A 15573-nucleotide genomic window follows, 5' to 3' on the forward strand; every position below is an offset into this window, starting at 1 on the left:
ATGGCTTTGAGAAATCCGCAGAGGGTGGATTGGACAGGATTTTCTAACCAGCTGGATATGAGAGGAGAGAGGATAGGATGATGGCTGGATTTTGAAGCTAAGAGAGAGTGAGTCAGGAGAGGTAGATTTGGAAGTCATATGTAGGAAGAGAGGAAAGCCAAATCCATGAGAGAGTCAAGCGTGAAGAGGACCAAGAACAAAATGTCAGGGAACCCTGATATATTCGAGACAGGAAGAAATGTGCTGGAGTGGGAGGAAGTTGAACAAACGTCTTTCTTTTCTCTACTAAGTAGAAGGTGGAGGTATCTGTGGAGGCCAGGCTGTGTGATGGGGGGAACTTAGGGAGAGTGAGGAGGAAGCAGCTGCTGCCGAGAGTGGGTGAGGAAGCTGACTGGGGACATAGAGGAGGACTGCCAAGCACGGGTTGTTTTCTCCTGTCCTGAAAGCTGCTGTCAGTCAGGCGACCAGATGGAATAATGAGGTAAGATTCTCCCAGCACAGAAGCTACACCCTGGGAGCAAAGCAGGTACTTCTAGTAAAGAATTTATTCCTCTGAACCACCAGAGGGCCACTGGTGCCTGATGGAGTAATTTGGTTACAGGAGTGTAGGAAGAAACTGTGAGATGTCCTCCCTAGTTACAACCAGGAACAGGTCCTCCCTAACATTTGCAGACCTGGAGCAAGAATACAAATGGAGGCCCACATACACGATGTCTAAACATTTAGAATCTGTACATTAAGCTATTTCCAGTGCCAGCCTGCATTCCTAACTTGCAACGCAGAGGCTAAAGGAGCCTAGGCCACCCCTGCCACCTGTGAACCTGGGAGTAGCTCAGATCAGCTGGGACAAGATGGGGCTAAAGCTGGACATGGGTCCAGGACTCCCAGCTGATGACCTTCTGAACCCAGGATAGAAACTAACACAATCAAGATCCCCAGGAAGCCAAGGCAGATGGGTTTCACTTGTCATTTTCTCAACTCAGGATTTCCAGGTATTTCTAAGCACCTGCCAAAACTCCATCACTGGAGTAGAGAGAGGGGAAAGAGGACAGTTATCTTGGGGAAACTAGCCTGGCTATATACCCACTTTGGGTGGTTTGAAGCAACTATAAACAATAGTAACCTTTCTGGAAACAATTCAATGTCCTTTAACCAGTGAATGGTAAAACATAATGGGACTGACCTGACCAACATGGAGAAACCCTGTCTCTACTAAAAATACGAAATTAGCCTGGCATGGTGATGCATGCCTGTAGTCTCAGCTACTCGGGAGGCTGAAGCAGGAGAACTGCTTGAACCCAGGAAGTGGAGGTTGCAGTGAGCCAAGATCATGCCATCATACTCCAGCCTGGGCAACAAGAGTGAAACTCTGTCTCAAAAAAAAAAAAAGAAAAGAAAAGAAATGAAATGAAAACAATGGGATACATCCATACATACAGTAGAATAATACTCTAATTAAAAAGAACAAACCACTATGCATGCAACAACATAGATGTATCTAAAGAGCATTTTTCTAAATGAAAGAAGTTAGACACAGAAGTCTACATACTGCATGATTCCATTTACATCATATTAAAGGCAAGCTATGGGGTTGAAGAAACAGATCAGTGATTCCACAGCAGGAAGTGAGGGGGCAGGGACAGAGATTAACTGCAAAGGGACATAGGGAGTTTAACTGGGTGATGAAAATGTCCTATATTTTGATTGTGTTGGTAGTTAGCCAATTGTATGCATTTGTCAAAAGTCAGCAAACCAAACACTTAAAAAGGGTGAATTTTATAGTTTGCAAATGATACCTTAATAAAGCAAACCTTTCAAATAAGTAATTAGTAAGCAATTGATCAATCAATCAGACCCTCTTTCTCTGGTTTCCCAGAGAAGAGACTGTGATTTTCTTCTTTCACCCACCTCCCTACTTGAGAATTCAGATCCATATCCCCTAGTCTACAGGGTCTATTCCAGCCCATTGCCCTCTCCCATAATTTCCCTTCACCCAACTGGTTACCAAACCAGACAGAGAGAGACAGAGAGATTTAGACAGGAAAGACAGAAAATGTTTTTTATTGTAGAGTTTGAGATATGTAGGAACCTCCCCAAGGCAGGGAAGGGCTCCTCTTCCCAGGGCCTAATGACAGTGTGAGAATGTCACTGACTGAGAGAATCTGCTTTAGTAAGTCTGGGCATAGGTCAACTTTTAACATCCTATGGATTTTTCTCTCATTTAACACACAACTATTTGATAACAGACATTCTATGAACGCTGAATTTTTGTTGAAATTTTGAGTGTACATTTTTAAAACAGTCCCATGGTCATTTTAAAGTGAATATTTCCCCAATCTATTGGTTGTACAAATTTGAAATTTTTCATGATTAGATTTGCTTAAAAGGAAAGGCACCTGAAGAGTATGACCTGAGCCTCCATCATGCTCTGCAGATCTGCCAAATTCATCCTTCCATTATGGCAGGATCCAGACAGAAACCAGAGAAATGGAGGGCAGAAGGGCAAAAGATCAGCAAAACCATGGATAAATACATTTATTATTTTTTTTAATCTAACTTTAAGTTCTGGGATACATATGCAGAATGTGCAGGTTTGTTACATAGGTATACATGTGCCATGGTGGTTTGCTGCACCCATCAACCTGTCATCTAGGTTTTAAGCCTCATATGTATTAGGTATTTGTCCTAATGCTCTCCCTCTGCTTGCCCCCCCACCCCATGACAGGCCCCAGTGTGTGATGTTCCCCTCCCTGTGTTCATGTGTTTTCATTGTTCAACTCTCACGTATGAGTGAGAACATGTGGTGTTTGGTTTTCTGTTTCTGTGTTAGTTTGCTGAGAATGATGGCTTCTAGCTGCATCTGTGTCCCTGCAAAGGACATAAACTCATTCTTTTCTATGACTGCATAGTATTCCATGGTGTATATGTGCCACATTTTCTGGATAAATACATTTCTATTTGTCTTTCGGGTACATACTCACAGACATTCACACTTCCCCCCAACTCTAGCACTCTTCTTCCCACTTGTATTTCACTAACGTTACTTGAAACCATAGGGTCCACTTACACTGAAAGCATGCCTTAGACTTGTGACAAAAATGAGGAAAATGGCTTTCTTGAAATTGTCACATCACAGAGAAGACTTTTGGCATGACCCCCCCCCCCAATCACACCAACAGGCTGTTCTTAAATATGGCGGCATAGAAAGTCTGTAATCCACATGAAAGTCACAGAGCCTCTTCTCATTCAATTTATTCATGAGTAAGATGGGAATAATGATAACTATCTCCTGTTTCTCACATAACCATGGTGAGGGTCAAATGAGGTATCGTATGTCAAAGAGCCTTACAAACTCTTAAATACTATGTGCAAATATGAGCTGCTGCTTAAGTGGTTGCAAGACACAGTGAATGTGGCAGGTAAAAGTGACTCCCTCACAAATGCTAGGACCTCTGGCCTTTAGGGAGGCCCCAAAAGCTTGTGAGTGGTTCTAATTTATAACTAACTTGCAGGCAACCCTCTTCCCCCTTCTTTCATCCTTTCCTCTCCCCCTGCTCACAGAAACACAGTCTAAAGATTCATCTTTCTGTCCTGAGTGCTGGATCCTGGAGTACTAGCCTAGCTAGGGTCACCGGGTTCACCGTGAGCTCAAGCAAACCATCCATTGTGTACCCAGAAATTGTGGAGGTCAGCACTACAGCCAGGCCCCACCATTGTTCTGGCCCCATGGTTCAATGGACAGGCTAATGTGGCCTGTTCAGCGGGGTGGGGCATGAACAATAGGAATAAATCTCTGTCTGCTGTGTCCCAGAAGGCAAAGTGCTGGCAGGATTTCCTCTGAAAGCTAATCAATTCCAGAACCACTCAACCAGGGTGCTGAGACTCGCAAAGGGGTACACTGGTGCTGGGGAAACAGGACTAAAGTGAAAGGAAATGAGATCATTTAGCTGAGATAAGAGAAGACCAAGTGGGCAGCACAGGCCTGGCAGAAATAGAGTGAGATTAACTTCCCCTTTCTGTGCAATCAGCTACCCCCCTCAGCTGTACAGAGCTCTCTGGCTCTCCTGTACTCCCTGCTACTACCTCCCCTCCCCTCCCCAACCCCCTCCCCAACCCCCTCCTCTGCACTTCCTCCCAGAAATGATCTCATAAAATCATTGATTATTAAAGCAGAGTGGGGTTGGAGAGACAAACATCCCTCTGGTTCCCAATCTGTTTACCACGAGGGACTCCTCTTAAGTCTCCTCCTTCCAGAGATTCCATCTTTTAGAACAGCTGCCTTTATTCGGTACCTGCTCCTTTGGGTCATTCACTGGGCTAAGAATTTTTCTCTTATTATCTCATCTAATTCTGCGAAGTAGTTATAACTACCTCTATTTTACATATGAAAAATCTAAGACTAAGAGAAGTGTGTTTGCCCAAATCCTGCAACTAGAAAGTGGGAGAGGTAGAATTCGACCTAGGTCTGTATTGGCTTCAAGGCCCTGCATGTTTCCAGCATTTAAGAAATAGCTCAGATGCCCAGCAATTATACTCCTAGGTTATACCCAAGAGAAATGAAAATACATGTTCACATAAAAACTTATACACAGTCCGGGCACAGTGGCTCATGCCTGTAATCCCAACACTTTGGGAGGCCAACACAGGAGGATTGCTTGAGTCCAGGATTTCAAGGCTGCAGTGTGCCATGATCATGCCACTGCACTCCAGCCTGGGCAAAAGAGTGGGCCCTGTCTCTGTTTTTAAAAAAAAAAAAATCAAAATAGCCAAAAGGTGAAAACAGCTCAAATGTCTATCTACTGATAAATGGATAAACAAAATGTGTAATTTCCATACAATGGAATATTATTTAGTCACAAAAAGGAAGGAAGCAACAACATAGGCCACAGTATCTGTGAACCTTGGAAACATTTTGCTAAGTGAAAGCAGCCAGTCACAAAAGACCATGTGTTTTATCATTTCATTTACATAAAAGGTCCAGAATAGGCAAATACATACACATAGAAAATAGACTCAGAAATCTACAGAAAGTAGTTCTTCAGGACTGAGGGGTTGGAGAGATCGATAAGACAGTGATCCCTAAAGGATACTGGGTTTCTTTTCAAGGTGAGGAATATGTTCTAAAATTGCCTGTGGTCATGATTGCACACACACTCTATCGTAAGGATACTAAAAACCACTGTACTGTATGCTTTAAACAGGTGGATTTATGACATGTGAATTATATCTCAATAAAGTTATTTAAAAAGAAATAGCTCATTCTATGATAGACAAGTTACCATGGTTCTGTCTTGAGAGTTGAGAAGCAGAAGCTGCATGGTACCATGGAAAGAATGAGAGCTTTGGAACCAATGACCTCAGACAAGTTGTTTAGTCTCCTTGAGCCCCAGTTCCTCATCTGTAAACTAGGGTTAGTAAGCCCCATCTCACTGTTTTTACAGTATATGGGGAAGCCCCAGCCTCTCCTGTTCTAAAATTGCCTGACTTTGAAGTTTGAGGCTTGAAGGAAGAGGTAAAGGTGTGAGGTGTCTGTGGACAGAAAGGTTTCCCTTACACTGAAGTCACACCCATGAGGGACTCCTGTGTGTGTCAGAAGCTCGTCACCCAAAGCTCAGTGATTAGCTACCCTCTGTCTCCTGAGGAACCTCGGAAAAGAGAGACAAAAATAAAGGGGACTTGTGTGAACTCTAGGGACAATTCTGCTGGCTGTGGAAATTGCTGGGAGCTAACCAAGGGAGAAGCTTATGGGAGAGCTAAGAAAAGGCTAAACTCCTATGATAACAAAAATATGGCTCTTTTTCAAGGTAGTAGGATGGGTTGGACCATTCTGATATATTTCTTCCCAATTATGGGGTATCTGCCAAAAATGCAGAGATGCTTTTCTGAAAACAACTAGGGGATAGAAAGAGGCATTTAAAAAGCTAGACAAGTTAAAACACACACACACACACACACACACACACACACACAATCTGATAATAGAAGTACTTTAGTGCTCAGAAACAATACTAATATGGCAACCATGGTGGTAAAGAACTGGTGACCCTCATTATAACGTAGATTCCATACTTGCAAATTCACCCACTCCCTCCAATTTCATTGTAATCGCAAAAATCACTAATTGTGGCACTCTTGTGATCATTTATGGATATGAGCAGAGCAGTGAAAAATCTGAGTCATCCAATGAGCATATTCCCAGTTAAGGTTGAACAAATGCTCCCCCTTCTCGTTTCAGCTCTCAAATTGTAAACAAGTCTCCTTTCAGCCTATTTAGTGCCATGCTTTCTACATTGCATTGTTCTTTATTGGTAATGTCACTGTTGAAAACATCCCCAAATGTAGTGCTGAAGGGCTGTCTAGTGTTCCTAAGCCTGAGAAGGCTGCAATGTGCCTCACTGAGATACCTGTTAGATCCTCTTTCTTCAGGCAGCACTTACAGTGCTGCTGGCCCTGAGTTCCATGTTAATAAATCAACAACATATATTCCAGAGTCTTTAAACAGAAACACATATGAAAAAAGTTTATATATTGATCAGTTGACAAAAATGTGACCAGAGGCTTACAGGAACTTAACCTAGTATTTTATCTAAGAGCAATAGTTCAGTATTTGCAATTCAGTGTTTGGGGTATTTTTATGGAGTAAAACTACAGAAAATAATGAGAATTAACTCTATATGCTACGTATTTTTCACATACCATCTCATTTTAATGCCCACAAATTAGGTGTTATGTTAGTTTCACAGAAAATTGAGGATATACATACATGTTAGATTATGTGACTTAGAGCTAACATATGGAAGTGGTGGAATTTGAATCCATTTCTGTCTAACTACCAAAAGAGGAAGAGAACTCTTTAGCCCTTTGACTGGAGAGTTGGCTCTTAGGGAAAGGTAGCCAGTCATCCATATCAGGGCTGGGCCACAGGGAGAGCTGAGCTTAGTTAAGAACAGTATAAATCAGAGAAAAAAGATGAAAGAACTGAACATAATCCTCCAGCTGTAGTCTGCACTGGTCAGACTACATACAGCTATGACAGTGGGGAGAGAGAAATGACCATTAGCACGAGGAGAGGCACCAGGATGGTGACGAGTCTGGGAGCCCACACATCAAGAAAGAAAGGATGAAAGAAATAGACATTGCTCAGTGTAAAAATGCCACCATAGAAGCAAACTGGAGGCATCTTTGTATACCTAAAGAGCTATCCTGTGGATGAAAACTAGGATTGCAGGTTGAAAGCTTCAGGGATCAGATTTTGGCTCAATCCCAGAAACAATTTCTGATATTCAGAGCTGTCCTACAAGCCAAGATTGGAAACTGGTGGTCCACAAGCCACATTCAGATACAGATGTATTTTGTTGGTGTGCAGTGATTTTTTTTTTTTTTAAATGTATTTAAATGTCCTTCTATTGGGGAATGTGCTCGTTTTCACAGCTTGCACCACTCTCTGCTCTTAGCCCCATGTCACTCCTGTGTAACTTGCCTTGTCCTTGAAGTAGGGTTGTTGGATTTAGCAAATATAGAATACAGTTAAATTTGAATTTCAGACAAATTTTACAAATATTACACGGGACATATCTATACTATATTTATTTTTCTATCCCAATACTTGGAAGTTCTAGATGGAAGCCTTTGATATTTTGTTTTGAGACAGTGAGCTTCATATATGGGAATATTCAGACTTGTCTTAGAGAAATTCTTGTGATGGAAATAGGGCCAAAATGGTTTAAGGGTGTCCTTGCTTTATTTTATTGAGATCCCCCATTTCAGAGCGATAAAACAATGAAAGGTAGGGGGAGATAACTGAATTATCAGGTGCTGTTCTGGGTGTGGGTGGCAGGTAAGACACCGGCTTCTTGTCCTAACAGCTGAATGTTCTACCAAAAGAGCTGGGACTGACTGACAGATAAGGATATAAAGGGTTTTTGACCTCTAATATCAATTGTTAGTCAAATTCCTTTTAAGCCTAAAGTTGATTGGTGTGTCTGCAGCTGGAGAAAATGATAGCAATCTCTTTCTAGACCAAGGCATGAACCAGGAGGCATGCAACACTCCAAAATAATAATCCTGCTTTTATCTGTCAAAAGTCATCTTCTACTTCTCTGTAACTGTGGTTAGTCATCCTGACACTTCTTGTTTTCCTATCCTGCTGCCAGAGCTGCTTTTCTAGTTGTTTTGAACAGACCGTGACCAACTCACCAAAGAACATGGCAAGCAGTTGATATGAGAAAAGAGACTGATACTAACTCAGTTACCACAGCCTATTTCTTTGGCAAAAAATCAGTGGATCTCTGAGGTCTTTTCTGAAAATTGTGCCTCTAAAACTAAGTGTCAGTAGTCCTTGGTCATCAGCTAGTTTTTTAGTGTCCTCCTGCTGGTCTCTGGGGAATGAGAATGTTTGTGTTAGATGAGACTCTAGAGAGCATTTGGCTCAACTCCCTTGTTTTGGAGATAAGGAAAGGTAGCTTCATAGTATGGTGACAAGATTGAGAGCTCATGGCTGCAGTCAGCTCACAGGCCAGAGCTCTCTGCAGCCCAGCAAATGGCTTCCCATTCCTTCTCCATTTGTCATGTTTCCCTCCCTTACTTATACCCACTTTTTTTCAGTCTCTCACTTGAAACAGACAAAATGACAAAAGGGAGGGGAAGATAATAATATGAATAAACATATTTTGGGGCAACTGTGCACTATACACTACAGAGTATACCCAAAGGGAATTTAGCAATTCTAATTTGTCCTTTTGGGGAAGGCTCCTAGACGACAGGGGCTTTGCTATCTTGTTTACAGATGGGTGCATTCCGCATATCCCCAGGTTCACCTGAATGCTCACTAAATACTCCTGGTCATACTGTTTCCTTCATCATTCTCCTCTTCAAGATTAAATAAAATCTCAGGGGTTACTCAAAGCAAGTAACACTTAATAAAACTCCCATTTCAACTATTATAACATAGGGACATTTTTAATATGTCCTTTCTTTACACAAAAAGTCTAAACTTAGGGTTAAGAAGTAACTAACACAGCAGTCTTTGGATCTTAAACAAGGACTTCAGATGGCTTATGGCTCCATCATTTTCAAATAATAACCCTGTTTTCACTGGTTGTTCTTGATAGAGACTCTGTTCCCTCAATTGGAACATCAGTGGACCCTCTCTTTTCTACCTTTAAAATTTTTCAGGGGCTTCTACAGACACTACATGCACAGATCTCCAGCCAACATGTTGAATGCATGTGTTAGAAAGAAGAACAATGATTTTGGGAGCAGAAGTAGCCCGGGCTGAATCCTGGCTCCTCCATTCACCAACTGGTGAATTTGGGCAAATTTTAAATTTCTCTCAGTTTCCTTATTTATAAAATACAGACAAACTACCTCTCTCAGGGTTGTAAAGAGAAAATGAAATAATGTAGGCACTCAATAAATGGTAGCCATTATTACTGTGCCTGTTGAATTAATGCAAAACATAAACAAAAGGAACTACCACATGGCAGTATGACTTTCTAACCTTTTAATGAGACTCATTTTGTTTGGCACAAAGATCTAGATCGGTGATCTGGTGGATGTGTTGCTTAGTGTAACTGCCCACCATGGCGAGCATTATATTGCTGGTCCCTAGAAGCATTTAAGGAGAGGCGTTATAGTCAGCAGTGGGATGCATGCCAACTGTTTTATTGATGATGCCTATTTGGACCACAAGGCCAGCCAGCATTTGGGCCTCAGGAAGAATATGGCCCCATTCATGTCATTACTCCACAATGCGGCGGAAAGACTGGACAGCTGGGGAAACTGCACCCCAATCGATGGGCTTCCGGTACTCCTTCTTGTCCAGGAGGTACTGCCTGCCACGGTAGTTGGGTAGCTCATAGAAAATCCAGACACCCTCCAGCACCTTACAGGAGTGGATCTCTCGCATATGAAATTGCTCCATGATGGAAGGGCAATCTTCAGTGGTTTCATACATCTGACCATTAAAATCCCCTTTCTCAAAGATCTGAATCTTATACTGGCCTCCACTAGGCTGAAAAGACACAGGAGAAAATGAACAGAAACCATTACGGAAATCACCAGCAGGTCAAGAACTTAGAGAACAGTATTGCTCAGAACTTATCACCTTGAAAGCTAGATGATCTGAACTCCCATCTCACCATGTACTGATTAAAACAGCTAACTTTCAGTAAGAAAAAATTAATTCTTCAAAACACTCAAGAGGCAGAGAGAGCACCCTGGAAATTAGTGTAGTCATTCTTGTGATGAACTGCTCTAAGATGTTATTCAAGCCCCAGCAGCCAACAAGCAGCTACTCATTTAGAGGTAGAAAAGACTCAAGAAAATTTTCACCTAAAAGCAAGAGAAAGCAGACAGAGGGTATGGGAAAGACAGGGACTGCACAGTCCCCAGACTCACCAGATGAACAGCTCTGCAGGAGCTGAGGCGGTCATTGAGGCCCATCCAACGCTGGTATTCAGGGTACTCTCCCTGGGGTAAGATGTACATGTACCCAGCAAAGTTGGGCCTTTCGTAAACAGCCCAGGTGCCTCCTTCCACTTTAATGGAGTTGCAGCGACTTAGGTATGTGTGGAAATCTGCACAGTCGCAGTCACAGTCATAGCGACGGCCTTGAAAATTTTTGTCTTCATAGAAGGTAATCTGAAGTAGAGTGCCAACAGAGAAAGAGCTGAGGAGTTGGGGGGCTTAATTCACAGATAAAAATTAGGAATATAATGCCTACTTTAGAAATTTCTTTCTCCTCAATTTTGAGGAAAAATATGTAGTTGTATGTCACCTTACAACATTGCTTTCTGACAGACAACTTCAGTTGTCAACAACAGAAATGAGTACTTCCTGAAAGCTGAACATGAAGCAAAACAGAAGAGGGCTCTAAGAGAAGCGAGCAGTCTCAGACTCAAGTTCATCTTCCTTCCTTTATGTTCCCACAGCTCTCTGTACTTACCACATTATATTATAAATTATCCATTTATATGTCTACGCCTCCCACCAGAATCCTAGTACACTTTTTCCAAGGCAAGTACACTTTTTCCAAGCCTTATTTGAGCTATCAATCCTCTATGCCCATCACTTGACTTCAATAATTGTTTCATGAAGATGAATGACTCCTAGGTGATATGGAAGATACAAAGAGAAAAATAAAACATAAACCTTAGCTTTAGAGAGCTTATTTTAGATGGATGTAGAGATTTCATATATGAAAATATATCATATTATGTTCTTTATTATTAGTTTATTGCCAACAGAGTAGTTGCAAAGTAACAAAATGATAAGGCAAGAATGCTCCTTGCCTCCAATTATCAAGTTTCTACCACAATGCCTGGGGTAAGTCTCTGATGGCACTGAAAAATATGCAGCCCTGTGAAACCAGAAACAGTAAGTCTGGACTACAGAGCTCTCTCTCCACGATTAGCCTTACGATCTTCATCCAGCCACCTCTCTGAGCTTCAGCTTCCTATTTGAAGACTACAGCAGACTGGAAGTCCAGGGTTTAAAACAACTCTCAGAGCTTTTCTGGCTAAAACAGGAGACAGAGTTCCTGGGAACTCCCAAGGATTCACCAAGCGGTTCCTGAAAACCATGATGAAAACTACAAATGGGCTACAGAGCTTGTCCCTTCTTATTCAATAATTCCACAATATTTTCATCTTTTTTTTTTTTAAGATGGAATTTCAGATCAATGCTAGGTTATAAACTGAAATCACAGGTGTCATGCTTTGAACAGTTAATTACCTGGCATTATGCTGCCACCTTGTGGCTGATTTACTTTATGGACTTCAAGGGAGAAAATTATGTGAGTCATTTCAGATGAAAGGAGCAGAGCCAGGTATTGTCTTGACAGGATCTTTGAGCTGAGGATTGAAGGATAAGTAGGTATTTTCCAGAGGCAAATGAAAAGGAACAAACATGTTCAAAAGAATAAAGAAGTGAAAGAACATGGCCCATTATAGGGACAATAAGTAGTTCATTAAACCCAGTACATATTGAACATGTGGTGAAGTACTAGAAAATAAAGCCAGAAAAATGACACAAGAACCACGCTGGAATCCCTTTGGTGATTATGAGTGAGTTGGACTTAGTAGTGTGTGTCTAGAAACAGATGGCTGCTGTGGGCCAGGTGAGATATGATGACGGCCAACCAAAATGCAACTCCAATGTGAATGATGATGAGAAACCAGTAAAGAACTTCAGGATTTGGTGACTAATTAGATGGAGGGAATGAGGAGAGGAAGAAACCAAGAATGACTCACAAAAAGGCATAAAACCTCATTCTCCTCTACCCTGGGTATTTCTTTCTATCTAGATACTAATATACTAATAATTATTTCCCTCCACCTTAATCTTTCCCTTCCCTTCCCATTTATTTCAACTATTCTCTTTCCTGTTCCCTAAAAGGGTCGTTTTTCCTTCCCACCCCTAAATCATCTACTTCATCTCCTTTACCCCCTGCCCAAATTTCTTTATGTGTTCAGTTCCCTTCCCATCTTAGCACAGTATATAGATTTAGATACATGGCACCTCAGTTTATGGATGAAGAAAAAAAAAAAAAACCCAGTACTACTGCTTTCTTGCCATGTGACCTTGGACAGGGCAATTAACCTTACTCTACAGCTCTTCATTTGCAAAACAGCATGACAGTGTCTCTTGCAGATGGTATGTTCTGAGGGTCCAAGGGGATGTTGATAAAGTACTTAGTTTAATAGCTGACTCACAATTGGCAATAAGCTTTTGCTACAGTTTTTACAGATGAAGAAGTTAAGTGATTGGCCTAATGTCACTACCTAGTTACAAGTTAGTTGCAGACAAGCTGGTGAGCTGCAGTGCAAAACTCCTGGTGAGTAATCTATTGTTCACTTTATTTTCCTTTGCTGTCTTTCTGCCTGCACAGTTAGCTTCGTTTAACATGGCAGCACTTACTCTCTTGGACAAGAAACAAGGCTGGGCCTAAGCCTGAGGGGCCCTTCCTCGTGACCTGTGGAGAGATCTTTAGGAAGGTCAAATAACTTATCTGAGAATGGATAGATTCTAAACTCCTTAATTCATATGTTCTATTTGCCTTTGGTTTTTGACCAAATAGTCACCAAGAAGAGCCTTTGCAAAAGATATCCTACGGGAAATGAAGTTAATAATACTATTGATTTCACTTCATAGTTTCTCACATTTACTGCCTTCTGCACATTTGCTTGACTAATTATCAATACCTGCTAAGTAAAAATATACATGACACCTGATAAGGTCACCTGATGTCCACCCTCCCAGGAGACCAGCCAACCATCCAACAGTTGAAACAAAGCCCTCACCCTGTTGCTATGGAATCATTACTGAGCTCCAAGACTAAGCTCTCTTTTCAGTGGGAGACCTTCTATATCTCAGAGCCAGAGAATGTTGCACCGAGCTGTGCTCAATTTCTATTTGTAGAATAACCATGAAATCCATGCTATTGTCAGCTTAGAGGTTTTGACCCTTGGGCAAAACATTTTGTAGAGAAGGCTAAGAAATGTGCAGAAAGTTTTCTCAGAAATTGTTACAAAATTCCTATCATTATTAGGTTTATTTGTGGAAAAATGGCCTACTAATCCAATACAGCAGAGAGAAAAATGTCTTGAGTATCCCAGAGGTAATGAAAACATACTTAGTTAAATCTATTCCTTTTGCCAAGCCCATAACTCCTCTGATTAAACTGCTAGCAGGATAGTGGGAAAGGAAGAAGCAATGAGAAAGAGTAAGAAATAATTTACTATCTCCTTTACCCTAGCAAGCAAAAGTTATTTAACTAAATGAACAACTCAGCTATAAATAAAAAAGAGTACACTATTACTGCTCTGCAAATCTTTAAAAGCAGATGTTTTCATCTAAGATGGCTGTATAACAGCTTTACCTCAAGACACATGGATATCCCTCCTTTAAGGACTTAAAATTCTTTTTTAGTGGATTTGCATGGTATATTTTCAAGAACCTCAGAGCACTAAAGACACTAAATTACAGAACAAGCTAACAGGTACCTCTGACATGATGCAACAGGAAGTACACAACATTGCCTATGTAGCTTTCTTGGCAAAGATATTTATTCTGAATCTAAACATGAGGAAACAATTAGACAAATCTAGATTGCAAGACTTCCTAAAAGACATCTAACCTAGGTTCTGAAAAATGTCAGTGTCTCAACAACAACAAAAGGGTAGGGGGACTTTTTTAGAGAGGCTAAAAAAATTGAAGAGAATAAAGAGACATGACAACCAAGTGCAATACACGTTTTTGATCCTGTATTGGGGAAAAGGCCACCATGAAGCACGTTTCTGGGGACGATCAGGGGAGATTTGAATATGGTCTCAATATTAGCTATTGTATTTATGGTAAATCTTGGGGACACGCTAATGATACAGTGTTTATACAGGGAAATGCCCTAGTTTTTAGGAGATACATGCCTAAATACTCAAGGCAAAAGTATAATAAAGTTTGCTACTAATTTTCAAATGATTTAGTAAAGAGAAAGAGATGGAGATAGGAGAGACCAAATATGGCAAAATGTCAACAACTGGAGAATATAAGTGAAAGATAAACAAATATTCATTCAACATTTCTTTCCCATTCTTTGAAGATTCAATGGGTTTGAAAATTTTCGAATAGCTGGGGGTAAAAATCATGCAGCGGTTTTGTCTCATCAGTGGAAGAGCTAAAAAGAAGATGAAGGCATATTCCCTCATTCCCAAAGCCCTACCTGAGAGAATAATTTCCAATCCAGCAATCGTGAGTCAAATACTTTAGAGGCAATTTTCTGACTAAAAGGGAGCACTTTATTTGGGGAACAAGTAAAAATAATTGCTTGAATGAAGGAGAGATGTAGGAGTTTATTCACCTGATTAGCCCATCCACTTTGGCCTTTTAGAACACTAATGATTGAGGCTATATTTCAGAAAACAAAATTTTAATTGATTATTAAAAGTTTTCTTCTCCATATAATCCCCATTAGCATGTCTTATTCCTATGGAGAATATCAGTTGCATAGAATATTAGTTGCTAGAAGGCAGAAATAATAGTGATATTTATAAATTATTTACCTGTCTAGTATTCAACATAGCACCGTACATAAAGATAAACCCTTAATAATGTTTGGTAATTCTGTTAAGAGTAGAGAATATAATAAGCATTTCTTAATCTTCTCTCTCAATCCCAGTTCTCTAACCACTATCATACTCACCTCTAGGCAAAAAAGCAAAAGCTTTTCTGTGTGTTTAATGTATCATTAGGTGAAAAGTGGGTAGGCTAAAAATCAATATGACTACTTACCTTGGTTCCAGTTTTAGACATTTTTGGTGCACAGACTGGTTTGCCCAGTGCTGAAAGAAATTCAGGAATGGCTACAGAGAGTTAGAGGCACAGTGACATTTATATGGGCTGGTTTCAGTCAAACATTTGCTTAGTCATGAGAACAGGATCCAAAAATTGAGTCAGTCATTTAGACGCTATTGATGGTTTCTAGAAAAAACAACTGGGATTATAAAATAAAGGAAAGCTTCAGTACCGCCTTTAATGCTTACCAAGCCCTGCTGCATTATAGACTTTGCTGAGTCA

General features: G+C 40.7%; 1 protein-coding gene across 1 annotated transcript; it reads right to left on the minus strand.

Moving 5' to 3' along the window:
- Positions 1-9642: 9642 nt before the first annotated feature.
- On the minus strand, positions 9643-15427 carry CRYGS (crystallin gamma S). Its single transcript, XM_028843921.2, has 3 exons — positions 15289-15427; positions 10399-10641; positions 9643-10012 (listed from the first exon to the last, which is right to left on the minus strand). The coding sequence occupies exons 1-3, from the start codon at positions 15307-15309 to the stop codon at positions 9740-9742; spliced, it is 537 nt and encodes a 178-aa protein (XP_028699754.1). The 5' UTR covers positions 15310-15427; the 3' UTR covers positions 9643-9739.
- Positions 15428-15573: the final 146 nt, after the last annotated feature.

Source organism: Macaca mulatta, chromosome 2 (genome assembly GCF_049350105.2).
Source record: "Macaca mulatta isolate MMU2019108-1 chromosome 2, T2T-MMU8v2.0, whole genome shotgun sequence".
Lineage (NCBI taxonomy): Eukaryota > Metazoa > Chordata > Mammalia > Primates > Cercopithecidae > Macaca > Macaca mulatta.

Bases quoted from the DNA above. Each gene is read 5' to 3' on its own strand.
- CRYGS (XM_028843921.2), bottom strand. From the start codon at position 15,309: ATGTCTAAAACTGGAACCAAG. The intron at 10,642-15,288 runs GTAAGTAGTCAT...ACTCTACTTCAG, and splicing joins TGTCTAAAACTGGAACCAAG to ATTACCTTCTATGAAGACAA. The intron at 10,013-10,398 runs GTGAGTCTGGGG...GTGTCTTTTCAG, and splicing joins CCTGCAGAGCTGTTCATCTG to CCTAGTGGAGGCCAGTATAA.